At 38.6% G+C, this 27326-nt stretch overlaps 1 protein-coding gene across 28 annotated transcripts in view; it reads left to right on the forward strand.

Moving 5' to 3' along the window:
* Positions 1 to 27326, forward strand: part of PALS2 (protein associated with LIN7 2, MAGUK p55 family member) — a 164260-nt gene that overhangs the window by 41742 nt on the left and 95192 nt on the right. For 3 of the 28 annotated variants that reach the window (XM_086396301.1, XM_086396320.1, XM_086396310.1), the window contains exon 2: positions 16953 to 17046. The exons of the other annotated variants lie outside the window; for them this stretch is intronic. In XM_086396301.1, coding sequence (XP_086252427.1) covers positions 17022 to 17046 — 25 coding nt within the window. In that variant the 5' untranslated portion in view covers positions 16953 to 17021. The remainder of the gene's footprint in view (positions 1 to 16952; positions 17047 to 27326) is intronic. 28 annotated transcript variants of the gene reach the window in all.

Genomic DNA, 27326 nt, shown 5'->3' on the forward strand with positions numbered 1-27326 from the left:
GTCAGTATCAGAGGGCCAAAATCAGGGTGCTCCCTCCAAAGGCTCAAGAAGAGACTATGTTCCTTGCTTCTTCCACAGTTTGGTGCCTGACAGAATTCCTTGACTTGTCGTTGCATCACTCCAGTCTTCAAAGGCAGAATTTCACATCTCCCTCAGCTCTCTTCTTCTCATCACCTTTTCCTTTGTGTGAGCAAAAAAGAGAGAAACCTCTTATTGCCTCTCTCTTATAAGGACACGTATGATGGCATTTGAGCTCCCCTTTGCTCCAGAATAATCTCCCTGTCACAGGATCCTTAATCACATCTGCAAAGACCCCTTTTCCAAATAATGTATCATTCACTGGTTCCAAGGATTAAGACATGGGTGTTTTTTAGGGGACCATTATTCAACCTACCACTTTGATCATTCAGAGGAGGACTGGTAAAAGTCTTTTTCTCCATCCTCATTCCTCTCTGCATCAGCATTTCTTATTCAGAGACGGTTTTGCTGCCCTCTCCTCACTCTCTCGGGGACATCTGGCTGTCGTAACTGGGAGGGGGTTGCTGTTGGCATCTGTCAGAGGCCAGGGATGATGCTGCAAACAGTGCACAGGGTGGGCCATCCCTGAGTTATCCAGCCCGAATGTCCTAGTGCTGGGGCTGAAAAACCTGGTCCTATTTATACGTAACTATTACAAATAGTTTCCTGGACATCATTCCTGAAAAAAAATCTTATATTAGCTAGCACATGAGTAAAGCCCTCTGATATGATTTGATTATGTCTGGTGGTAGTTTTTGGTTAAGTGAAGAGTCATAATAAATGACTCACATATACCTTAAATAACATTTTCACTTTCAAAATACAAATACACATGCACACACTAACATTTTCTTTGAGTGTGTATCTTTTGAGTGGAGCTCTGGGTCAATATTCTTATAGAAACTTGCTCTGGCTTTGGAGAAAGAACTTAAAAGTTTGTGGAGGAATCTGAGTGTAGGATCTTTGTAGTGTTTTATGACTCCTCGATTGTTTATAGTTGACTTACACTTAATTATACAGCAATTTGGATTTTTTTGTATTATTGTTTTGTCACTTGCTTTCTTTGGATCTCTCTAAAGCATTCAATTTGGCTTTCATATAAAGAACAATATGACTCTGGTGGTCTTGTATCAAATATATATATATATAGTGTGTGTATATAAAGAAATCTTTGTTTTGTACAGAAAAGAATTGCTCTAATATATTGCAAATACTTTTTCCAGTTGTAGCTCACTTAAGTAGTTTCTCATGTGACATAGAGCTAATTTCATAGTTACTTTCAGATTTTTGGAAGTTTTGGAAAATTTTGTTTTAATACTGTAATAACTTTATAAATTATATAATATTGCATAAATACTTTATTGCTATTCATATTAATGCTTGATTTACTTTTCATTAACTGCAACAAATATTATTTGGTGTTTTGCTTACTAACAAAATATTTTCAGTTTCTTATGTAGTTAAATAGCACAATTTCTTGAAACTGGGTATTTTATTATTTTCTTACTCAGCAAGTGAGTTAGGGATGTGGATTGTAATTCCAGTTTTTGTAACTTCCATCTCTTTTACTTTGTCCAGGACACAGAGCTCTCTGTGTGGTACAAATAATAAGCTTGCTGGCAGATCCTGGTATTATTGTTGAACTTGATATATTGATACTTCATCTCTAAAATAGGGGTTGTAATACTTACATTGTAGGGTTGGTGTAAGGTTTTAATTGGATAATAAATACAAAGTGTCTAGCACTCAGTCTGGGACAGTCAGTAAATGTCAGTATCCTTTCCTTCTCTTACTGTTTGGTACAGTGTTAAATGTTCAGTGGATATTTGTTGAATAAACATATTTTCAGTTGCCTTAGCTTGATTCATTTTTTCACATTTTTCTTTCCAGCATAAGAACTATGTCTTACTTAATAAATATTTTTTATAAGAATTTTGCTTTTAAAGTAGTCCAATAAGGTATGTGCTATTAACTAAAGTTACTAAGTCTTATTTTTATATGACATTTCAGTGTGTTTACAAAGGCAAGTTAAATATTAGGTGGAAAGATGACTATGTGACCTCAAAGATTCCTTCAGGCATGATCTAAAATTTTTATAAAATTCACACAATCCTGAATTTTCTTTCTTCTTTGCCCCTAAAATCTAAAGAAGTAAGTAGTGTTTGAAAATATAGCATTTAGTTGGGAATGAAGACAATAATCATACTTGTTATATGTTCATAATGGTTCCTTACCATATTATAGGAATTCTTTAGTCTTTGGGATGAGTGTCACTGTCTTCAAGTGGATTTGTCTTTTTATTTTACCTAGAAAATATATATATATATATATATATCTACATATAATGAAATGTTTAAGGGAAGTTTCATTTTATGTAAAGTTATTTGCATTTTTACTCATCTATTAAATATCCTTCTACCTGAGATTTTGGTATACTTGGGTAGTATACTGAGTAACTTAGGTAGCTGAGTTAAAAGAAATTTAATTCATTTAAGTTGCTTATTGTAGAAATTAAATGATAGTCATGCATGATTTTGTATAAGTTGATTCAGGTATTTTCTGTTTTAAACTGCTAATTGTCATTTGTAATCGGGGATAAATGAAAAAAATTAAACCACATTTTTTAAGAAGGTCGGAACACTGTGAGGCAAATGGGCAAAGCCATCAATCACAGCTGCCCTCGCCACCCTTAGCACTGGGTTCTTGAAAACCCCAAGGCAGAGATACCTTCCCTGAAGGAATTTAAACTGTTACAGGAGATGTCAGGCCAAGGAGTTAGATTGTGAGTGAACCCTTAAGAAATCTTAGAAGCTTTAATGTCCTCCCAATTAAAGCATTAGCTATATCAGCATTTTATGCAGTTTTGAAATATCAGGTATTAGTTTCCCCTACTTTCTTCAAAGAAATGTTTCAGGATTTCCAGTCTTGGGGTTGGGAAGCAATTTTTAGTGTATCTTATTCAGAGCCTTTCTTATTTTCACTTAAAGGTTACTAACTGTTGTTGTAGAGATAGCGTAACTTGAATATTTGAGATTAAAAAATAAGCTTTTAGTAACCTTTATTTGACTTGCTCGCTATAGCCAAGTGGGTATTTATAGTTCCTTTCCAGCTCTGGTAACTTCATGCCAGTTCACGTCAGAATGTGACACAGTGGAACACTGATGTGGCTGCTGGTCCTTCCTTTCTCACCTTTGTTCTCTCCTTCCCAACACACTGTGATTCTAGATCGAAGGCTGGAGATGTGTTTTGTCTGTTTCTATCTCTTTTAGCAGGGCCCTGCAAATATCTTCTACTCCTACTCTGCCATCTCTTTATTTCTCTTCTATCTTCCAAACCTGCAGTTCCCTCTTTCCCAAAAGTATCTCCAGAAACAGCAACTTAGAATTGGTTTACACTCTAGAAATGTTTACCAGAAGGAAATCCATGAATATGTGTATATACTGGAATTTCATATAGTAAAAAAGAGGGAAGAAACAGTCTTTGTATCCCCTCAGCCAAGCATTGGCCCATGAGCTTAGGCAATTCTTAGCATTTATTATTGAACAAATTAGGAAACTTCAGAAGTTGGCACGTAAGTAGTGGTTTATCATGTGCAGCAGACTGTTAGTTCTGAGATAGATTAAGAAAAGAAATTCTTACCTGTAGAGGGGGACTTGCTACTCATTTGATTGGATTAATTTTGAGAAAAGTCCTAAGATGCGTTTAGTTCTAAAACTTTAATTATAAAAAAGCAAGAAGTGGGTCATCAGTTGGTGAGATATTGAATAGCTAAGAAAAAAAGAATATTTTTGGGTGAGGTAACATGAATGAAGGCATTTAGGTGGGAATGAGATGTGTGGTTGTAAGTATAGGAAGTAAAAAGATCAATGTGGTTAGGACAGAGAGTTTGTATTAGAGAATAGAGGAATTCAATTGATTCGATGAAAAGCTCAATTTTTAAAAGAAATGTAAGTATTTCCAGATGGCAGAAAGCCCTATTTTTCTAATGCAGTATTGTCATTAAAATGATGATTTAACGAGCTGTGTGATAGTCTTACAACTGAGTGAATTACAGTGAAGAAAAGGAGAAGCCTTGCAGTGGTAATTTAAAGGTGAAGCAGCGAGAGCTTGGAAGACAGAGGTGGCAGAGAAAATGGAGAGTAAAAGATGAATATATTAATAGTGAAATTGTGAATTCACTTTGGCCAGTTAAATGGAATACAGAGGTATTTTGAAGTTTTCAAGGGATTCCTAGGCCAAGGAAAGTCCCTGGATTTTTCAGAGTTTAGGGATCTTTTCCCAAGATAAGCCCTGTTCTTGTTTTAAAAGTTTCATTTAGTTTCTTATTTTTAAATAAGTTGTTATATTCTTTAGATTTCAGTAGGCTGTTCTCAACCATATTCAACCCTTTTCATTATCAAAGGATAAAAAAGTTCTTTTGAGACCACTTACCTGGATATTAATAAGTCAAATTTATTTGGATTTTCATGGTATACTATTAACTTCAAAGGGAGGATATTTACTGTAATGATAATTGAGGTGCTGGTGGGTGCTGTCATGGAAAAAGAGGGACAGAGGAACTAAAAATTAAGAAAAGGGGAAACTTAGAAAATCAAGACACTGGTAGTAGTGAGGAAGATGATAAAAATATTAAACCAGGAATATTATATTTTAAAAGTGCTCTAGTGCCTGAAAAATATTTCAGTGCTAGAAGTTGTGGGGAAGTATGTGAAGTCAAAAAAGATTTGACTTGCCTTATCAGAGAGCATATATAAAGTATGGTCATAGGTCTTCCTCTCTGACTTTTTTTTTTAATTCACCAAAAAAAGAAGAAATTGTATAGCAAATACCTCTTACGACCATGCCATGATCATACTTTCTCTGAACGTGAAAGTTGTTCAGTTGTGTCCAACTCTGTGACCTCATGGACTGTTCAGTCCATGGAATTCTCCAGGTCAGAGTACTGGAGTGGGTAGCCTTTCCCTTCTCCAGAGGATCTTCCCGACCTAGAAATCAAACTGCGGTCTCTTGCATTGCAGGTAGATTCTTTACCAACTGAGCTATGAAAGCCAAATTAATATGAGACATTTACTGTGTGATCAAGAAAAGTGAGGTGATTTTGATGGTAGAAGTATCAAACTTTATTAGCTTGATTCACATTGTTTAGAATATACCATTGATGCTTTAAGGGGACAGTTTTTGCCTCCCGCTGGGTATTTGGTAATATCTGAAGATTTTTGGTTGTCACAGTTCAGATGGGGGCTGCTTATTAGCATCTAGTGGGTAGAGCAAGGATGCTACTGAACAATTCATAGGACACCCCCGCCCCCCCATAACAGAGCCCAAAATGCCAATAGTGCCAAGATTGAATAGCCCTGGAGTATGGGAGTAAGCAGTTTTTCCCTGGGCAATTTTAAAGACCTGTATCAATTTATTGTTTCTTTTTTTTGCAAGTCTGATTGTTAATTGTCTTCTGTTAATGTCTTCTTTCTTCCCACAGCTTACAATACACTTGATTGTCACTGTTTTCTTTACTGTGTTCGTATCCTCAGGCTAGGTCTTGGGTTTCCCAGGTGGCACTAGGGACGTCGGTGGCTCAGATGGTAAAGAATCTGCCTGCAGCGTGGGAGACCTGGGTTTGATCCCTGGGTTGGGAAGATCCCCTGGAAAAAGGAATGGCAATTCACTCCAGTATTCTTGCCTAGAGAATTCCATGGACAAGGAACCTGGTGGCTACAGTCTGTGGGGTTGCAAAGAGTCGGACACAACTAAGCAGTTTCACTTTCTTTCCCAGGTGGCGCACTGGTAAAGACTCTGTCTGCCGATACAAGGAGATGCAAGAGATACAGGTTTGATCCTTGGGTTGGGAACATCCCCTGGAGAAAGAAATGGCAATCCCCTCTAGTATTCTTGCCTGGAAAATTCCATGGACAGAGGAGCCTGACAGGCTACAGTCCAAGGAGTCGCAAAGAGTTGGACACAACTGAGCACGTGCATCTTGGGTACTTTGATTAGATGCACTTTGATTTCCAAATTCTGAGGGCCTTTTGATGTAGTTTCTTAAGTACTTTCTTTTGTAAGAATACTTTTTCATGTGCTTCAGGTCCTAGGTCTGGGTTGCACTAGTTCTTGAGTCCAGGTTTTATTCTAGTGATGTTTAAATCTTCTAGTGATGTTTAAATGTTCTCATTTTTTATGCAAGGTTTTTTTTTTAACATTATTTAAAACAGTTATAATCTTTCTTTTGTGTGTGGGTGTGCCCACGCATGCACACGTGCTCAGTTGTTCAGTCTTGTCTGACTCTTTGCGACTTTATAGACCGTAGCCTGCCAGGCTCCTCTGTCCATGGGATTCTCCAGGCAAGAATACTGGAGTGGGTTGCCATGCCCTCCTCCAGGGCGTCTTCTCGACCCAGAGATCAGACCCACATCTCCTGCATTGCAGGCAGATTCTTTACCACTAAGCCACTTGGATATACAAGTTTATTTAAATGAAATACTTGACTCCTGGAAAAGCTGTGTAGGAGTTATTTCTTTTTGAATGATTTTATCCCTGCTTATAGATAGATTGCCATACCTACAACATTACATTTAACAGCTGCATACAAAAAGGTATTTTAAAAGGTATTGTAATTATAATGGCTTTATAATGATAAGTGAAAACATTAAGAACCAATTTTTTCCCTTAACCTACCTCAATTTGATGTTGACTTAAACATATTGATCATTTAGTAAAGTACAAGTGCCATATGCCTGTGTATATACACTGACCCTTGAATGACATGGTAGATGGTGGAGTGGAGGGGCTGGGAATCTGTGGCTAATTTATTGTTGGGCCTCTTACCTAGAGTTCCTTGGTACCTGTGAATTCAACCAACCATAGATTGGGTAGTACTGTAGTATTTACTGTTAAAAAATACCCACGTTTAAGTGGTCCTACACAGTTAAAAGCCCCATTGTTCAAGGGTCAGCTGTCCTAGGTACTCTGTGTATGAAAAGAATAGGGAGGAAAAGCAGAAGTACAGAGCAATTATGTAGTAGTCAGGAGGTGGTGGATCCATATTGTGTTTATGTGTCTATGTGTGTGTGTGTGTTGAAAATTTATCTCTGAGAGGTGAAGTTCTGGAGTAAGTGTAGGTTTGTTTTTTGTTTTTTTGTAGTAAATATTTTCTGTCTACTTCTAGTATGTATCACTTATGTCTTAATCTTCTGTTTTCATCTGTGCAGATGTTTTGTTAATTGGCCTTCCATCAGTCTAAAACTGATCTGCCTCATTGACCTGTTAAAGAGACATTCACTTGTCTATTGAGTGACATATTCTGGAACTGCACAACAGAAACATCTACCCCACTGCTTCAAACATGCATACTTATTGCTTTGAGTCTTGACTCCTTCCTTGGGCGTCTGTCAGCCGTGGAGAGCATTGCAGGCAGCTGCCGCCTCATGAAAGAGGTTTTGGGTCCTCACTGCCTAAGCGCACAGCCAGCATCAATAACTCTGTTTTAATTCAGGAGATGTTTTATCTAAGAAATATTTAAATGCTTGCAGAGACTACTCTTCTGAGTCTAAGAATTCCAGGGTAGTCTGATGCACTGCTTTTATCCTTGGTGTGCTGAACCACCCTATCTAAAGGGAAGGATTGACGTTGACTGATAAACAGGACAGCTCTCCCTCTCGTTACTTATTTATATAAACTTATTTTTAATTTTTGAGAATTCTAATCTTAATGATAAGCAATTAAAATAACACAGAAGGATGAATGTACAATGAAAGTTTAAAATTTTTCTGTTCCCAATCTTACTTCATGGAGTTATTCATTGATAACAGTTTCGAACTGAGTCATATCAGTAAAGTGTTTCTCAACAATTGGTGTTTGGCGTTTTTGGCAGCACTGTACTTTGTCATGTGGGATTGTGCTGAACACCGCTTAGTGTTCAGTGCCCCAGTTCTCTGCCATAGCCACTGGAGTATGAAAGATGCCTTCACACGTTTCCAAATGCTCTTGGGGAGGGAATGGTACTGGTCCTGGGTGAGAGTATTGTAAAGTTTAAAATTACACTGTGTATCTTTGAAAATATGTCTATTTTTTCAACTTTATTGACTCTACTATGAAAGAAGAATATTTGAGCACACATGCATTTCTCATGGGAGGCCCAGAAAAAAATTCACTTGGGAAGAACTGTGCTTACTTATAATGGCTTAGATTACTATGGTTTTTCAGTCTTCCCTGCTTTCCTTTATGACAGCATTACTCTTGTGTTCTCAGTTACCTGTCTTTTTTTCTTTTCTCTTCTTGAGTGTTTGTGTGTGTGTGTGTGTGTGTGTATGATTTTTCAAATGGCCAGCTCATGCTTGGTTGGCTTTTATTCAGGGGATTCTGTGCAGTCTGGTTAGGGGGCACATTCCTCCAGGGAAGATTTGCTAAGGATTTTCTTGGGCACCTCTGTAATTTTTCTGCTTGGAGTTTTCTGAATTAAGTAGGTATAGGGGAACTCTGAATCCTGGAGAGTAGGCTGTGGTTACAAATTCTCAGGTTGTATTGCCCCCTAATATGGTGTTCAGGCTGTAAAAGGCTCATATCCTCATTGTCTTCCTTAGCCAACAGGTGTATCTTCAGCCAGGTGGGGTTAGTCTTGTATGGTTCCTGCTCTATGTGGAGGGGTCTAAGTTGGCAGTTCATTTTGAACAAACCAAGGCCTAACCTGCTGCTTCTGAACTAGGTGCTGACTCTGCGAACCCTTTGTGCAGCCATGACTCAAGCACGTGCTTACCAGTTTGTTTTTATCCTCTTCACATGGGCCCATGGGGAGTTTCTTGAGCACTAGCTGTTGTACTTGAGAGGATGTTTTGGATATTTTGGTTAGTATTTCTGTTCTATTTGTGAGAGAATGATTTCCAGATTTTTAAGTCCATCTTTTTGTTGGACATGCAAGCATCTTCCCCTACTTTCTGACTTCTAGTATTTCCTAAAATTTCTGGTATTTAATCTCTCATTTCTCTTTCATCCACCTCCAGTAATATTTCTATTCTTTTTAAAAAGCATGTATTCTGTCATTTCAGTGAGTCCTCAGGAGGGAGACAGTGTAGACGTCTGTGCTCAGCCTTCCTTTGTTTCTGGAAGCTTGTCTCCTATTTTTTAGGTCCAAGTCCATCAGTGCTAACTGACCTGATGAAAACTAAATCTCTATAAATGCCTGTTCATTTAACTACATTTTTCTTTTTTCTTTTTTAAATTTGAACTTAAAAAGCATGATATTTAGCTATAAAAGAGGTGAAAGGACAGGGATGAAGGACAAGGTTCAGGGCATTAACTGTGCAGTTGAGCAGGGCCTCCCTGGGGTGGGAAGCAGCATGGGGATCTTACCATGAAGTCTAAATATATAAGGGAAAATTACAACAATGAGAAACCACAATTTTTTAAATTATGTGCAATAAATGTTAACTGCAGTACATTTGGCATAATAATAAGAGTTAGAGTTCAAAGATAAATAAGATGCTATTTCTGCCCTCAGAGAACCCACTAATTTGTGGTAAAGACAGACATGTAAATGAAAATACAGTCACTTCTCATTATTCATTCTTTGTGGTAGTTTTGTTCTGTAAGTCTCTTTGAACACTGAATTGGGGAATACTGAGCCATTGTCTCTAGGCTAGAAGGGGGTTAGGTTCCTACAAGCCCCAGTCACATTTTCATTAACTGGTCAGTACATAACCTTGCTTTCTGTGTGTTGCTGTTTAAAGACATCTTGATGCATATGTATCTATATATATCTATTAATATATGTGTGTGTATATACTTGATTCATTAACATTGAACGGCCAACAGCACTATAATTTCATGCCTAAAGGAAGCTCTTCAGACACTTGTATTTTCTCTGCAAGGCACATCACCTACTTCTTTGTGGTTAGGAACACTGGACAGCACTTATGCACTATGCTTGGGGGACATTTCAGACAGCAAAATAACCAAGCACAAAAATGTGAAAAACATGACACTCAATAAACCATAAAAAGGATACCTATTTTTTGTGTGAGAGTAAAACAAGAAAGCAGAGTGTTGCCTCATTAAACCTAAGCTGGGGATGCACACACTTAGGCATGTCGTTTTTGCTGCTTAGTGTCTTCATATGACAACAAAAGCACCGTGCATTTTGACTTTGGCGTTAAAGGTAAATTTTATCAAGTGGGCAAATTCACAAATTCAGACTCCATGAATAATGAGGACCAAATGTACTATGGTATAAGTGCTGTATGTTCTGCCCTAGGAACTGCTAGGATGGGTCAGGAAAGGCTTCACCATTAAGGTAAAGTTACAGCAGTATGAAGCAACAGGCTTATGGATAGCAAATGGCCCGGTGTGGCTGGAATTAAAAGGACCTCTTAAGGAGGACCTCCTTTACCTTTGAACAGGTAAAGGAGTTGGGGGGATATGAGGTCCTTATGCCATGTTAAGTAATTTGAATTTTATAGGTGATGAGGAGCCAGTGAATGATTTTAACCAGGGAGAAACATGGTCATATTGTATTTTGGAAAGTTCACTCTGATGGTGTATCAGGAATAGGTGAAGTCGGAAAAATAAATAGATTTTAGAAGTTAAGCTGAGAGTATGAACTAAGTAAGTGACAGTGGAGATAAAGAAAAAGGGATGTGTTTGTAAGATATGTAAGATAATAGATTGAAAAGCCTTGGTGGTAGATTCAATTCAGTTCAGTCTTTCAGTCATGTCACACTCTCTGTGACCCCATGGACCAGAGCACGGCAAGCTTCCCTGTCCGTCACCAACTCTTGGAGTTTGCTCAAACTCGTGTCCATTGAGTCGGTGATACCATCTTACTATCTCGTCTTCTATTTCCCTTTCTCCTCCTGCCTTCGGTCTTTCCCAGCTTCAGGGTCTTTTCTAGAGTCAATTCTTTGCATCAGGTGGCCAAAGTATTGGAGCTTCATCTTCAGCATCAGTCCTCCCAATGAATATTCAGGACTGATTCCCTTTAGGATTGACTGGTTTGATCTCCTTGCAGTCCAAGGAACTCTCAAGAGTCTTCTCCAACACCATAGTTCAAAAGCATCAGTTCTTCAGAGGTACTGGGAATAAAGGAAGTTGAACATGTGTACCTCGGTGCCATTAACTGAAATAGGGAATACTGGAGGGTGACCAGATTTAGGATGTAATTTGAGTTTTGGGCATGTTGAGTATTATCATCATTTAGATGTGGGAACCCTTTGGATGGTTTTGGCAGAAAAGTAACAATCTGTACATGTTTTAAATGATTGCTCTAGCCAATCTAGAGAATATTGTTGAGAACTGGAGTGAAAGTTGGGGATCAACTGAATGACTACTGAAATAAATGAGCAACAGATGGTGGTGGCTTGGAGTAAAGTGACAGCAGTGGAGGGGTACAAAGTTGGGTTTTGAGTCATTACCTCTATCATGGCTGAATTTAAAAACCACTTTATCATTGGATCTGCTTTGAATTCCCCATATATGTGTGTGTGTGCTCTAAGCCACTTCAGTTGTGTCCAACTCTGTGTGACGCTATGGACTGTAGCCTGCCAAGGCTCCTCTGTCTATGGGATTCTCCTGGCAAGAATACCAGAGTAGGTTGCTATGCCCTCCTCCAGGGTATCTGTCTGACCCAGGGATTGAACCCACGTCTCTTATGTCTCCTGCATTGGCAGGTGGATTCTTTACCACTGGTGCCACCTGTAACTGCATATATAATATGTGTTATCCTGAAAAAACTATCAGTGAAATTTATTCTGGAAATCTAGTTTGGGGTATACTAAAAAAGATTCACATTTTCATATTTAATACAATCAGGCACTGATCCTGTAGTTGTATTTCATGTTTATTAGTGCTTATTGTATAAAAAACACTTCTGGACAGTTCCACTGGTTCAGTTATAATTCTGCGTATTTTCTTATAATACAGCAATGGAGCTTTAAGCTGCTTTACTAATTAGTGACTAGGTCAAAAAATTTATTAGAAGCTGGGCTACTGCATTGTGAGAGCAAATTAGGAATGGCGCTCACTATTTGAGCTATTAAAAAAAAAAAAAAAAGAAACTCTGTGGATCTAGTTTTTCTATGGATGAGCTCACTACTTTAACTAGGATACTTCCTGGACACAGCATGAAGCTGGGTCCAGGGTAAGAAAAGAGGAGATTAGTCGACCAGTTAAGAGACTTTTAATATAGTCTAGACAAGAGAAGAGGTAGAAACTGTAAATCAAAGATCAGAGATCAGAAACTGTGATGGGGGTGAATATTTTAGACTTTGTGTAGTAGAATGAGAAGGATTTGGAGGAGAATTTGATGTCAGGGTTAGGGAGAATTAAAAAAAAATCAAGATTCTGAGATTTTAAGCTTTGGAGAATGGTTGGATGGTGATATCATAATAACAAGAGCTAGAATCTCTAGCATGAGTGAATAGTTTTGAAAATGGTAAATTAAAGGCACCATCTTTGGAGTTCCCAGGGGGAGTACATTAGAAGACAGTTGGAGAACAGTGAGTGCTGTAACCAAGATTTGAAAATTCTGTTCACATAGAAATTGGTTGAAGTCCTAAGAGTGAGTAATATCACTCATAAAGCAATTAAAATCTAAGAAAGACCAACAGGAGTGACCGTCTGCCCTCAGGCAGAATGTGGACAGAATATGTGATTGATTTTTCAGTTCAGTTCAGTCGTTCAGTCATGTCCGACTCTTTGCGACCCCATGAATCACAGCACGCCAGGCCTCCCTGTCCATCACCAACTCGCAGAGTCCACTCAAACTCATGTCCATCAAGTTGGTGATGCCATCCAGCCATCTCATCCTCTGTCGTCCCCTTCTCCTCTTGCCCCCAATCCCTCCCAGCATCAGAGTCTTTTCCAGTGAGTCAACCCTTCGCATGAGGTGGCCAAAGAACTGGAGTTTCAGCTTCAGCATCAGTCCCTCCAATGAACACCCAGGACTGATCTCCTTTAGGATGGACTGGTGGGATCTCCTTGCAGTCCAAGGGACTCTCAAGAGTCTTCTCCAACACCACAGTTCAAAAGCATCAATTATTTGGAGCTCAGCCTTCTTCACAGTCCAACTCTCACATCCATACATGACCACTGGAAAAACCATAGCCTTGACTAGACGCACCTTTGTTGGCAAAGTGCTCTGCTTTTGAATATGCTATCTAGGTTGGTCATAACTTTCCTTCCAAGGAGTAAGCGTCTTTTAATTTCATGGCTGCAGTCACCATCTGCAGTGATTTTGGAGCCCAGAAAAATAAAGTCTGACACTGTTTCCCCATCTATCTGCCATGAAGTGATGGGACCGGATGCCATGATCTTCGTTTTCTAAATGTTGAGCTTTAAGCCAGCTTTTCCACTCTCCTCTTTCACTTTCATCAAGAGGCTTTTTAGTTCCTCTTCCCTTTCTGCCATAAGGATGGTGTCATCTGCATATCAGAGGTTATTGATATTTCTCCTGGCAATCTTGATTCCAGCTTGTGCTTCTTCCAGTCCAGTGTTTCTCGTGATGTACTCTGCAGAGAAGTTAAATAAGCAGGATGACAATATACAGCCTTGACGTACTCCTTTTCCTATTTGGAACCAGTCTGTTGTTCCATGTCCAGTTCTAACTGCTGCTTCCTGACCTGCATATAGGTTTCTCAAGAGGCAGGTCAGGTGGTCTGGTATTCCTATCTCTTTCAGAATTTTCCACAGTTAATTGTGGAAATTATGTGGAAATTGTGGAAACCACGCAGACAAATGCTTTGGCATAGTCAATAAAGCAGAACTAGATGTTTTTCTGGAACTCTCTTGCTTTTTTGATGCTCTAGCAGATGTTGGCAATTTGATCTCTGGTTCCTCTACCTTTTCTAAAACCAGCTTGAACATCAGGAAGTTCACGGTTCACGTACTGCTGAAGCCTGGCTTGCAGTATTTTGAGCATTATTTTACTAGTGTGTGAGATGAGTGCAATTGTGCGGTAGTTTGAACATTCTTTGGCATTGCCTTTCTTTGGGATTGGAATGAAAACTGACCTTTTCCAGTCCTGTGGCCACTGCTCAGTTTTCCAAATTTGCTGGCATATTGAGTGCAGCACTTTCCAGCATTATCTTTCAGAATTTGAAATAGCTCAACTGGAGTTCCATCACCTCCACTAGCTTTGTTCGTAGTGATGCTTTCTAAGGCCCACTTGACTTCACATTCCAGGATGTCTGGCTCTAGGTGAGTGATCACACCATCGTGATTATCTGGGTCATAAAGCTCCTTTTTGTACAGTTCTTCTGTGTATTCTTGCCACCTCTTCTTAGTATCTTTTGCTTTTGATAGGTCCATACCATTTCTGTCCTTCATCAAGCCCATCTTTCCATGAAATGTTCCCTTGGTATCTCTAATTTTCATTAAGAGATCTCTAGTCTTTCCCATTCTATTGTTTTTCTCTATTTCTTTGCATTGATTGCTGAGGAAGGCTTTCTTATCTCTTCTTGCTATTCTTTGAACTCTGCATTCAGATGCTTATATCTTTCCTTTTCTCCTTTGCTTTTCATTTCTCTTCTTTTTACAGCCATTTGTAAGGCCTCCTCAGACAGCCATTTTGCTTTTTTTGCATTTCTTTTCCATGGGTATGGTCTTGATCCCTATCTCCTGTATAATGTCATGAACCTCCATCCATAGTTCATCAGGCACTCTATCTATCAGATCTAGTCCCTTAAATCTGTTTCTCACTTCCACTGTATAATCATAAGGGATTTGATTTAGGTCATACCGGAATGGTCTAGTGGTTTTACCACTTTCTTCAATTTAAGTCTGAATTTGGCAATAAGGAGTTCATGATCTGAGCCAGAGTCAGCTCCTGGTCTTGTTTTTGCTGAATGTATAGAGCTTCTCCATCTTTGGCTGCAAAGAATATAATCAATCTGATTGCGGTGTCTACCATCTGGTGATGTCCATGTGTAGAGTCTTCTCTTGTGTTGTTGGAAGAGGGTGTTTGCTATGACCAGTGTGTTCTCTTGGCAAAACTCTATTAGCCTTTGTCCTGTTTCATTCCGTACTCCAAGGCCAAATTTGCCTGTTACCCCAGGTGTTTCTTGATTTCCTACTTTTACATTCCAGTCCCCTATAACGTAAAGGATATCTTTTGTGGGTGTTAGTTCTAAAAGGTCTTGTAAGTCTTCAGCCTCTTCAGCGTTACTGGTTGGGGCATAGGCTTGGATTACTGTGATATTGAATGGTTTGCCATGGAAACGAACAGAGATCATTCTGTCGTTTTTGAGATTGCATCCAAGTACTGCATTTTGGACTCTCTCGTTGACCATGATGTCTACTCAATTTCTTCTGAGGGATTCCTGCCCACAGTAGTAGATATAATGGTCATCTGAGTTAAATTCACCCATTCCAGTCTGTTTTAGTTCGCTAATTCCTAGAATGTCGATGTTCACTCTTGCCATCTCCTGTTGGACCACTTCCAATTTGCCTTGATTTGTGGACCTGACGTTCCAGGTTCCTATGCAATATTGCTCTTTACAGCATCAGACCTTGCTTCTATCACCAGTCACATCCACAACTGGGTATTGTTTTTGCTTTGACTCCATCCCTTCATTCTTTCTGAAGTTATTTTTCCACTGATCTCCAGTAGCATATTGGGCACCTACTGACCCGGGGAGTTCCCCTTTCAGTATCCTATCATTTTGCCTTTTCATACTGTTCATGGGGTTCTCAAGGCAAGAATACTGAAGTGGTTTGCCATTCCCTTCTCCAGTGTACCACATTCTGTCAGACCTCCCCACCATGACCCACCCATCTTGGGTGGCCCCACGGGCATGGCTTAGTTTCATTGAGTTAGACAAGGCTGTGGTCCATGTGATCAGATTGGCTAGTTTTCTGTGATTATGGTTTCAGTGTGTCTGCCCTCTGATGCCCTCTCTCAGCACCTACCATCTTACTTGGGTTTCTCTTACCTCGGACATGAGGTATCTCTTCACGGCTCTTCCAGCAAAGCACAGCCGCTGCTCCTTACGTTGGATGAGGTGTATCTCCTCACCACCGCCCCTCCTGACCTTGAATATGGAGTAGCTCCTCTTGGCCTTCCTGTGCCCGCACAGCCACTGCTCCTTAGACGTGAGTTTGCTCCTCTCGGCCGCCTCCCCTGATTTTTCAGTTAGCTTGTTGCTAAACATGGGAAGTTTGAGGAAAGTGATGGCTAGGGAAGCCAGATAGCAGTGGTGAGAATGGGAAGGTAGAGAATTGAAGAAGAGATGTCCAGGGTGACTACTTTTTAGAGAAGCTTGGTGTGGTGGGAAAAAGGAGAGATAGGAAGATGTGACTTAAAAGGGAAATGGGTTCAAATTTAAAATATTGTCACTGAAAGATAAGGAAGATGTTAATATTTATAAATGTGGAGATGACAAATGAAGAAAATATACTGAAGTAACTGGAGAGGGATAGCCCGTGGGTCATGGTCCTCCAGTGGGTGGGAGGGACTGATTCATCACACAGCCAGCAGCTTCATATAGGATGAAGGGCATATTTTCTTGTGAGATTTGAGAAAAAGAGGTTAGAAATGGTGCTACTGTAGTTGATTCTACAAGTGGAGGGTAATTTCAGTAAATCATAAATGATAACCTCTTTTCCCTTCTGACAAAGTCATTTGCTGACTTGGGTAGTAAATACTTGAAATAGAGAATGTGAGAGAACCAAGGGACAAGTAATAGAGGCATGCAGCAGTACTTGGGACTTTGCTGATTTGGAGAGAAATAGTGAAGTTTAGGACTTCCCTGTTGGCTTAGACAGGTAAAGTGTCTGCCTACAATGTGGGAGACCTGGGTTTGATCCCTGGGTTGGGAAGATCCCCTGGAGAAGGAAATGGCAACCCACTCCAGTACTCTTGCCTGGAAAATCCCATGAACAGAGGAACCTGGTAGACTACAGTCCATGGGGTCGCAAAGAGCGACTTCACTTTCACTTTCATTTTCTTTCAGGGAAGTTTGAGCATCTGCAAAACCTGGGATAAGAATAGGAATGAGGGCACTGAATGGAAGGAAAGCGCCATGGAGATCGGAGGTGAAGGGGGAGGTAAAGACAAATTTGATTCACAGATAATTTTGTCTAGGGCTACCTGTATGGAAATGAGTGTAGGTGAGTTGTAACCAGGCTCCTGGGTAAATCTTTTCACTAAGTCTAAATGTAAACTACACCATTAATGCAATTTTATCAAACCAAGCATATGAAGGAAATCCTATTACAGCAGAAAACTGTCATTATAGAAGAGGACTTGTAAAAACTTTCTGCAGTATTTGAAACAGTATTTTTATCTAACCTTTTGAAATTTTATGAGAGACACAAATTACCATATTTCTGGTTCATTTTATTACCAGTATTCTCAAAACATGGTATCCAGCTCTTTAATGGCTAGAATTGAAGGGCTGGCAAGGATATCCAGTTGTGTCTAGTGTTTATGCTTCCTATGCGGAAAATTGCAATGAGAAAAAGTCTAAAATAGTACTGGCATTCAGTTGTCATTTTATCTATTTAGAGTATTCTTTCACCACTTTGAACATATTGCATGTTCCTCAAGTTTCTTACAACCAGAAATTCTTCCAAATAAGAAATGTGAGGTTAAAGCCTAAAATAATCTTTGCATTTTGGCTGAAATATGGCTGCTGTCACTGAGGTAGAACTTCTTTGGCCTTTCTGAATTTCTAAAACTTTAAAAATTAGCAAGCTATTCTATGCAGAGTTTCCATCTGGACGTATAGAATGAAGTTTTCTAATTTTATAGACTATATTTGATGTTGCTTCCCATAACTCCCTATGTGGGGAAATTGTGCTCTCCATCTTCTTAACTGAGCATTCCTGCCCAGAAGAGCTGGTTGAGTGACATACGTTTGAGAAGGGACTGTTTCCTTATTCTTTTTCATCATCAGTAATATATTTTTGTGGTTATTTTTAATGCAATGCATTGTACTTACTTTTAAGTAATGTTTTGCTCAGTGCTTTAAAAGCTGATAAAAGTAAGAGTGAGCAACAGCCTGAGTGTTGAGAGAGAGATAAGAATAAAATACTCCAAATTGATAGCTAATTCTAGTAAGCTTATAAAAATATTTTTACATAGACTGATGTCATTTTAGTATAACAGTACTATCATCTGAATCGTATTTGATTACAAATCAGTGATATTTGAGCCCCAGTTCCGAGTTGTAGTGGAATTAGTGGTGTGTAAGTAAAGAAAAATGATTTGGGTTGAAATTAGATAAACATAGCAGTAAATAGAAGAAGCAGTTTTTATTATGAGTTAAATAAGATTGATTTTAAAGTTTCCTTTTGTTAAACCTTTACACTTACGAATGCTGAGAAAATACACATCTTTTGGAAATTAGAAATGTTTTTGTAAGTTTTTAAATATTGATTTTAAATGTTATACTTTAATGGAATGTTCTACCAAAATATATTTCATGTCTTAGTGTTTCCAAAAGAATTTAATGAAGCATATCATCTGAAGACAACTTGGTCTTCCCAGTCTTTTTCACCTTCAAAGAAAGAGTACTGTTTGTTTTTAACTGCAAGAACAGTTGTAATTCTGATTTTTCTGCATTGAAACTGGTTACTGTTTACACAGAAGAGGTGTATTTTTGGGTAGGTTTTTATATTAAAATTGTTAATGCATGTATAGATGAAAGACTGTCTTGCTCTTTATCTTTTTCTTGCTCCCCAGAGGCTACTACTTTGAACTTTTTAGCTGTTTCTTTTGGCACTTAGCTCCATGTCATTATATGGTATGCTTATGTGGGTGATTTCTTAATTTTTTCAGTTTTAACCATTTTGAAAGATGAGAATTTAGCTCTTTTTCCTACTCTTACTCTCTATGCGTATACACTTCTGATCCTTCATTTCCCCCAACATAATTAACATTTTTATTAAATCAGTATTTATTAATTGATCCATTAATAAACTGTAAGGACCTTCTGACTTGTCCAGGATGGACTCCTTATTCTCCATACCTCATACACACCCATCACCATCTTGTTGAGAATTACCTTTGCCTTTCTCCTGGATCGTGTCCTCTAGTTGCTTTATCTCACATCTTCCCCTTTTCTATTTTGCCCCTTTGTTACATGCTCAGAGAGCAGCACATCTTTTTTAAAAAAAGAAAATTTCTAAGAAAAAGTGTTTGTGGTAGATTAGTTTTATGAAACCTTATAAGCAAGTCTGAAAATTATTTTTAACTGTCCTTGCACTTGACTGATAGTTTGGTAGGGTAAAATATTTTAGGGTGGAAATGTTTTTAAGTTCATCATTGCATTGTCAATCTCTTTAGATGTCATCATTGAAAAATTCAAAAGCACTTCTGATTCCTAATTCTTGAAATATCATTGTAGTTCCCCTCTGTCTCTAGCGTTCTGAAATTTCACAATGATGTGTCTTGGTATGCCTCTATTTTCATCTATTTCTCTGGGTACAATATACCCCATTTAGTCTAGGAATTTACTGCTTTGAGTTCTGGAAAATATTAATTGTTTCATTAATGTTTTTCCCCCCTTCTGTTTTGTCTAATCTTTTTATAACTCCGCTTGTTTAGATGCCCTCTGCTAGTCCTCTATTTTTTTTTTCTTCTATTTTTCTACCTTTTTGGTATTTCCCCTAATTTATCTTCCATGATTTCTATTGCATTTGTCATTTCTACTTTTGCATTTTTATTTTAGAAGCTCTTTTGTTTCCCCTAGGTGTTCATCTCCTATAGGAGTCTTGTTCTCGTTCCATGAATACAATATTTTCTCTTGAGAATTTTAATGATTTTCTTTTATCCTTAAATAGTTTTATTATTCCAAGTAGATTGTACCTGCTTGTTTATTCTAGTCCCTGACATTCATGTTACAGGCTTTCCTCAGTATCTGAGATCCTGAGGTTAATACTCATTTTTAATGAGTACGGAAATAAAACCATGGAGCTCTGTTTGCAGGTTGAGCTTCTCTGTAGCCATTCTGACTGGATTATTTAGGGATAATGCCTTATCTTTCCACTTAGGCTGGTCATGTTCTCTAGAGAAGACTCTTCACATCTTTCTGGAAACTAAAGCCCAGGCTAAAGTATTTTGATAGTCAAGAAGGAGAAGCAGGTGGAAGGGTTGTCTCTTCATTCAGTAATCCTGTTTTCCATATGATTTCATTGTCCATTGTCCAGTGGCACTTCTTACCTTAACTCCTTCTGGAAGATCTACCTCTAGTTTTCAGTTCTGCATAGATGAGGGTGAGGGGCAGCAAGTACCCTGCCAAGAGGGTAGGACTGAACTATTGATAAGTAGTATACATGAAAAACTAAAAAAATAAATACCAACTCTAAGAAAATAAAACTACCAGAATGGAGAAAGATATCTAAAATTTACTAATGAAGCATCTAATGAATACTGACCTAATATTTTCTGAGTCTTCCTATCTCAGTTCCCCTCACCTCAAATACTTTGGGTCATTCCTCAGCCTTTGAAAGATTTTGTTTTATAAAATGAAATGGTTTTCTGCTTTTCTTGTAGTTCATTTAGAGTTTGGCCTCTTGTGTCTGCTAAATCACTTAGCCCTTTATCCCTATGTTTTATAGCTTCCAAAGTCAACTTTTTTCTACATTCTCCACATCTTCATAAACTTAATGCCTTTAAAATAAAATTGCACATATACATCTTTATTAAATTTTAGTGAAATTCTAGGTGAGAGCAAAATTAGAAATATTTATATTTGTCCTCTTGAATAAAAATATTTGTTCATTTTACTTTTATTTTTCTGTTTACTGTTCTTTCAACTTTGACACTTAATTTTGTCAAATCCAAATTTGCCAAAATGTTGGAGCCTGTCAGAAGAGTTTCTGCTTTGTAACCATGTTTATTTTTAATTACACTTTGGGTTAAAGGATCTGTGATGAAGAGCCTTCTTACATTTTCCCTTCTGAAAGAAGATTGCTTACTCTAAGAGCAACTACACTCATGCATGCTTTGCTTCAATTTGATTTTTTCTCTTCGTTGTTAACACAAGAAATGAGTCGGTTCCTTTGGCATACTAGTGCTATTTCAAACTCAATCTAGTCCCCAAGTGACTGTATTTTACTTTGGTATATGTCAGTTGTTGATTATACAAAATTTTGTCCCCAATCGGACCTGAAAGCTAGGTGATGTAAAGGAAAAATAATTCAGAGCATTAGTTAAGAATTTACTAAACATTTGTTCACTACTTAATATATACAAGGCTCTATACTGGGAACTGTTTCCCCATCTATTTGCCATGAAGTGGTGGGACCGGATGCCATGATCTTCGTTTTCTGAATGTTGAGCTTTAAGCCAACTTTTTCACTCTCCACTTTCACTTTCATCAAGAGGCTTTTTATTTCCTCTTCACTTTCTGCCATAAGGTTGGTGTCATCTGCATATCTGAGGTTATTGGTATTTCTCCCGGCAATCTTGATTCCAGTTTGTGTTTCTCCCAGTCCAGCGTTTCTCGTGATGTACTCTGCGTATAAGTTAAATAAACAGGGTGACAATATACAGCCTTGACGAACTCCTTTTCCTATTTGGAACCAGTCTGTTGTTCCATGTCCAGTTCTAACTGTTGCTTCCTGACCTGCATACAAATTTCTCAAGAGGCAGATCAGGTGGTCTGGTATTCCCATCTCTTTCAGAATTTTCCACAGTTTATTGTGATCCACACAGTCAAAGGTTTTGGCATAGTCAATAAAGCAGAAATAGATGTTTTTCTGGAACTCTCTTGCTTTTTCCATGATCCAGTGGATGTTTGCAATTTGATCTCTGGTTCCTCTGCCTTTTCTAAAACCAGCTTGAACACCAGGAAGTTCACGGTTCACATATTGCTGAAGCCTGGGTTGGAGAATTTTGAGCATTACTTTACTAGCGTGTGAGATGAGTGCAACTGTGTGGTAGTTTGAGCATTCTTTGGCATTGCCTTTCTTTGGGATTGGAATGGAAACTGACCTTTTCCAGTCTTGTGGCCACTGCTGAGTTTTCCAAATTTGCTGGCATATTGAGTGCAGCACTTTCACAGCATCATCTTTCAGGATTTGAAAGAGCTCAACTGGAATTCCATCACCTCCACTAGCTTTGTTCATAGTGATGCTTTTTTCTAAGGCCCACTTGACTTCACATTCCAGGATGTCTGGCTCTAGGTCAGTGATCACACCATCATGATTATCTGGGTCGTGAAGATCATTCAGAAAACGAAGATTATGGCATCCGGTCCCACCACTTCAAGGGAAATAGATGGGGAAACAGTGGAAACAGTGTCAGACTTTATTTTTCTGGGATCCAAAATCACTACAGATGGTGACTGCAGCCATGAAATTAAAAGACGCTTACTCCTTGGAAGAAAAGTTATGACCAACCTAGATAGCATATTCAAAAGCAGAGACATTACTTTGCCAACAAAGGTCCAGCTAGTCAAGGCTATGGTTTTTCCTGTGGTCATGTATGGATGTGAGAGTTGGACTGTGAAGAAGGCTGAGCGCCAAAGAATTGATGCTTTTGAACTGTGGTGTTGGAGAAGACTCTTGAGAGTGCCTTGGACTGCAAGGAGATCCAACCAGTCCATTCTAAAGGAGATCAGCCCTGGGATTTCTTTGGCAGGAATGATGCTAAAGCTGAAACTCCAGTACTTTGGCCACCTCATGCAAAGAGTTGACTCATTGGAAAAGACTCTGATGCTGGGAAGGATTGGGGGCAGGAGGAGAAGGGGATGACACAGGATGAGATGGCTGGATGACATCACTGACTTGATGGACGTGAGTCTGAGTGAACTCCGGGAGCTGGTGATGGATAGGGAGGCCTGGCGTGCTGCGATTCATGGGGTCGCAAAGAGTCAGACACAACTGAGCAACTGATCTGATCTGATACTGGGAACTATAGTGGAAGAGAAAGCTTTTATACATGGAGAGGTTATAATTTAACAAGGAGAAACAGGGAATAAACATGAAATATTTAGTGAATGCCGGAAAACCATTCATTCAGCTTGTTTTTACCAGATGTTTGTATTTAAAAATCAATTAGAGAAATATGAAATTGTGAGTGTATGTATTCCCTTTAGATCTTGACTTTGTTTATTAGATGTTATATAATAATATTTTTTTGGAATTACATGGTGTATAGTGACAGAATTAAAATCTGTATCTGGTACCACTCTTCCTTCAGCATTTCTTGAATTCTTGATAATTGTTTTTCCACAAAAGATTACTTTAAACAAAGAATATGAAAAAAAAAGGTAATTAAAAAAAAAAAAGGAATGATTTTATATTTAATACTTTGCTTTCAGATTTCAGTACATATGTTTGATTCCATGACTATTTACCTTTCACAGTTCAAGGGGAGAGAGAGAATAAAATAGAGTGGTGACAAGTATCTTAACCCACTGGTTATCTGTAGCATCCAAAATCCCTAGACCCTTCACACTGCAATAAACTGGAATTTCATTTCGGTCATCTATGTTTTTAAAGGTCAGTTTTCATTCCAATCCCAAAGAAAGGCAATGCCAAAGAATGCTCAAACTACCGCACAGTTGCACTCATCTCACACGCTAGTAAAGTAATGCTCAAAATTCTCCAAGCCAGGCTTCAGCAATATCTGAACCGTGAACTTTCTGATGTTCAAGCTGGTTTTAGAAAAGGCAGAGGAACCAGAGATCAAATTGCAAACATCCACTGGATCATGGAAAAAGCAAGAGAGTTCCAGAAAAACATCTATTTCTGCTTTATTGACTATGCCAAAGCCTTTGACTGTGTGGATCACAATAAACTGTGGAAAATTCTGAAAGAGATGGGAATACCAGACCACCTGATCTGCCTCTTGAGAAATTTGTATGCAGGTCAGGAAGCAACAGTTAGAACTGGACATGGAACAACAGACTGGTTCCAAATAGGAAAAGGAGTTCGTCAAGGCTGTATATTGTCACCCTGTTTATTTAACTTATACGCAGAGTACATCACGAGAAACGCTGGACTGGAAGAAACACAAACTGGAATCAAGATTGCCGGGAGAAATACCAATAACCTCAGATATGCAGATGACACCACCCTTATGGCAGAAAGTGAAGAGGAACTCAAAAGCCTCTTGGTGAAAGTGAAAGTGGAGAGTGAAAAAGTTGGCTTAAAGCTCAACATTCAGAAAACGAAGATCATGGCATCCGGTCCCACCACTTCATGGGAAATAGATGGGGAAACAGTGGAAACAGTGTCAGACTTTATTTTTCTGGGCTCCAAAATCACTGCAGATGGTGACTGCAGCCATGAAATTAAAAGTCGCTTACTCCTTGGAAGAAAAGTTATGACCAACCTAGATAGCATATTCAAAAGCAGAGACATTACTTTGCCAACAAAGGTCCAGCTAGTCAAGGCTATGGTTTTTCCCATGGTCACGTATGGATGTGAGAGTTGGACTGTGAAGAAGGCTGAGCGCCAAAGAATTGATGCTTTTGAACTGTGGTGTTGGAGAAGACTCTTGAGAGTCCCTTGGACTGCAAGGAGATCCAACCAGTCCATTCTAAAGGAGATCAGCCCTGGGATTTCTTTGGCAGGAATGATGCTAAAGCTGAAACTCCAGTACTTTGGCCACCTCATGCAAAGAGTTGACTCATTGAAAAAGACTCTGATGCTGGGAAGGATTGGGGGCAAGAGGAGAAGGGGATGACAGAGGATGAGATGGCTGGATGGCATCACTGACTCAATGGACGTGAGTCTGAGTGAACTCTGGGAGTTGGTGATGGACAGGGAGGCCTGGCGTGCTGCGATTCGTGGTGTCGCAAAGAGTCAGACACAACTGAGCAACTGATCTGATCTGATGTTTTTAAAGGCATTTACTTTAGTCACCTGCTGCTCCTGAGCATGTTAAGACTGGCAACTCATTTTCTTCCATCGTACTGAAATTTGCAACTGCTTCCAAGTTTCTCAAGGGTATTTCTGATCCCATTATAGTGTCCAGACATTTGGCATGAGAATAAAAATGATGAGAGATGGCCACTGTTGACCAGTAGGAATTTGTATCTCCCCCTTCAGAACAAAAATCATAATAAAGTCATACCACATAGTGACAAGACTGGGACAAAGAACTGCGTTTTTTCATGCCCAGTGTTCTCTCCACTGACCAGACTAAATTGTTCCATGATTTTTCTTCATATCTGCTACTCTTTGAAATGCAAGGCTTCAGCGACAGAACCGGGGTCATCATATCCCTGTGTTCTCGGCCAGTCCCTTGCAAAATGTTATCCTTGCAATCTCGGATATTTTCACTCTTTCTTTTTTTTTTCATTTATTTTAATTGGAGGCTAATTACTTTACAATATTGTAATGGGTTTTGCCAAAACCCAAAAAAGTGGGTTTTGCCATACACTCAGGTGAATTAGCCATGGGTGTACATGTGTAAAAGGGAGACTATTGAGATTGTTTTGTAGAGGGATCATATATGGGAAATGCTGCTTATAATCTGTGATGATAGCTGGAAAAGTGGAGCATGGTTTGGTGCTACTCAGTTAAGCTGAACTCTTGATACATGTTTTTTTTTTTTTTATCGTATTGGCTTACTGCTGGCAAGTCTCTTAAACTTTTGGGGCCTCATTTTTCTTATCTTTAAAATGGAGATGATACTTATACTCTCTAGCATACAGCAGTTTTTTGAGACTAAAGTGAGATAGAAAATGTAGGAAAAGGTAATAATCTATACATATGCTATGCTATGCTAAGTCACTTCAGTCGTGTCCGACTCTGCGACCCCATAGACGGCAGCCCACCAGGCTCCCCTGTTCCTGGGATTCTCCAGGCAAGAACACTGGAGTGGGTTGCCATTTCCTTCTCCAATGCATGAAAGTGAAAGTGATGTCACTCAGTTGTGTCCGACTCTTAGCGACCCCATGGATTGCAGCCTAACAGCCTCCTCCGTCCATGGGATTTTCCAAGCAAGATTACTGGAGTGGGGTGCCATTGCCTTCTCCGAATCTATACATAAGGTGATCATTATTTGAACTTAAGTAGAGACTTAGAGCAACACTTAGGATTCTAAGTTAGGGAGAACACAAGTATGAATATTAAAGTGACTAATGAAGGTGGGAGACGACAGACAGCTAATGTCTGCAGTGGTGTGCAGGCTTGATTCAGTGATGAAGGAGTTGTAAAGAGAAGGGATTGCTAAGATTTTTATACTGATACCATTTGATGGGTTTAATTAAATTATCATGTGTGGGTGCCTGTTTATATTAGCAGAAAAATCTAAAAGGACTCTTACAAAAAGGGTTTCTTAAAGCAACAATAGTAAGAAATTATTCCTCACTTAGTACAGATAGAAAAGGTAGTCTATTTTGTCATTTTACAATTGTGAGAGTTATAGTGTTATAAGGGAGTAAAAAGTTTTCCAACCTGATAAATATTTGTAAGAATCAATATAGAAATTAATTCTTAGTCATCTCATACCAGATACCCTGGAGCTACATTCAGAAACCACAGTTTTCATTGTGTGCATTTATGACTAACAGTAGAAGCTAAGTTATTTTCATTTGTTCCCATAGTGGATAGAAGGCTCTATTTCCTTTCTGAAATGTATAAAGGTTGTGATTAGAGTAAAAATGGAGAAAAAAATCTGATTGGTAGGATGAAAATTTAAAAATTAAGAGTAACTGTTAATGAGTTTCCTTATTTGTAATGCTTAATTGTAGGCTTTAAAGTGGCTTTGTAACTCAAAGTGTGCCTGTTAAAAGTATGAAAAGGTATTATTTAATGTGACATAGACTGAAATTGCTTACTAGGAAAGAAATCCATGATGTAAAGCACAGACTAATACATAAGGCACCAGGTATTTATGTTTGGGGAGACAAATCAGTGACCTGAGAGGTGAGGCTCAGCATTTTTGCCTAATAAAATCTTGTATATAAGGATACTTAATTTTATTAGGTAACATGGCTTTCTTTAATCCTTGTAAGTCTGTACAGAAACTTATAGGAATCTTCATGATATTGACTCTCCAGATACACAGTTCATAGTTTGAACAGCTCATTTGTTCAGATATTGTTTTGTTACACAGGTATGGATAAATATATTAATTATATAACAATTTAAAGACATTACCAGATGGAGCCAAAAGCCCTTTTCACCAACCTTTCTTTCAATTTCTGCTCCTTCCCCAGGGGTAATATGTATTATATCAATACTTTGCTATATTTCTTTGCAGACATATTCCTCTATATTTGCATATTTGTATTTGACAAAAGATAAAGTATTGTTTTGTGTGCTTCAGTTCTATGTATATGACACAATTCTATCTTTATGACACTTGCATTTTTCCACAGAAAAACGTGTTTTGGAGAGCTCTGTCACGTTAGTGTGTGTAG

The sequence above is a fragment of the Bos grunniens genome, chromosome 4, assembly GCF_055505025.1.
Source record: "Bos grunniens cultivar Pamir isolate PY7600 chromosome 4, Bosgru_T2T1.0, whole genome shotgun sequence".
NCBI lineage: Eukaryota > Metazoa > Chordata > Mammalia > Artiodactyla > Bovidae > Bos > Bos grunniens.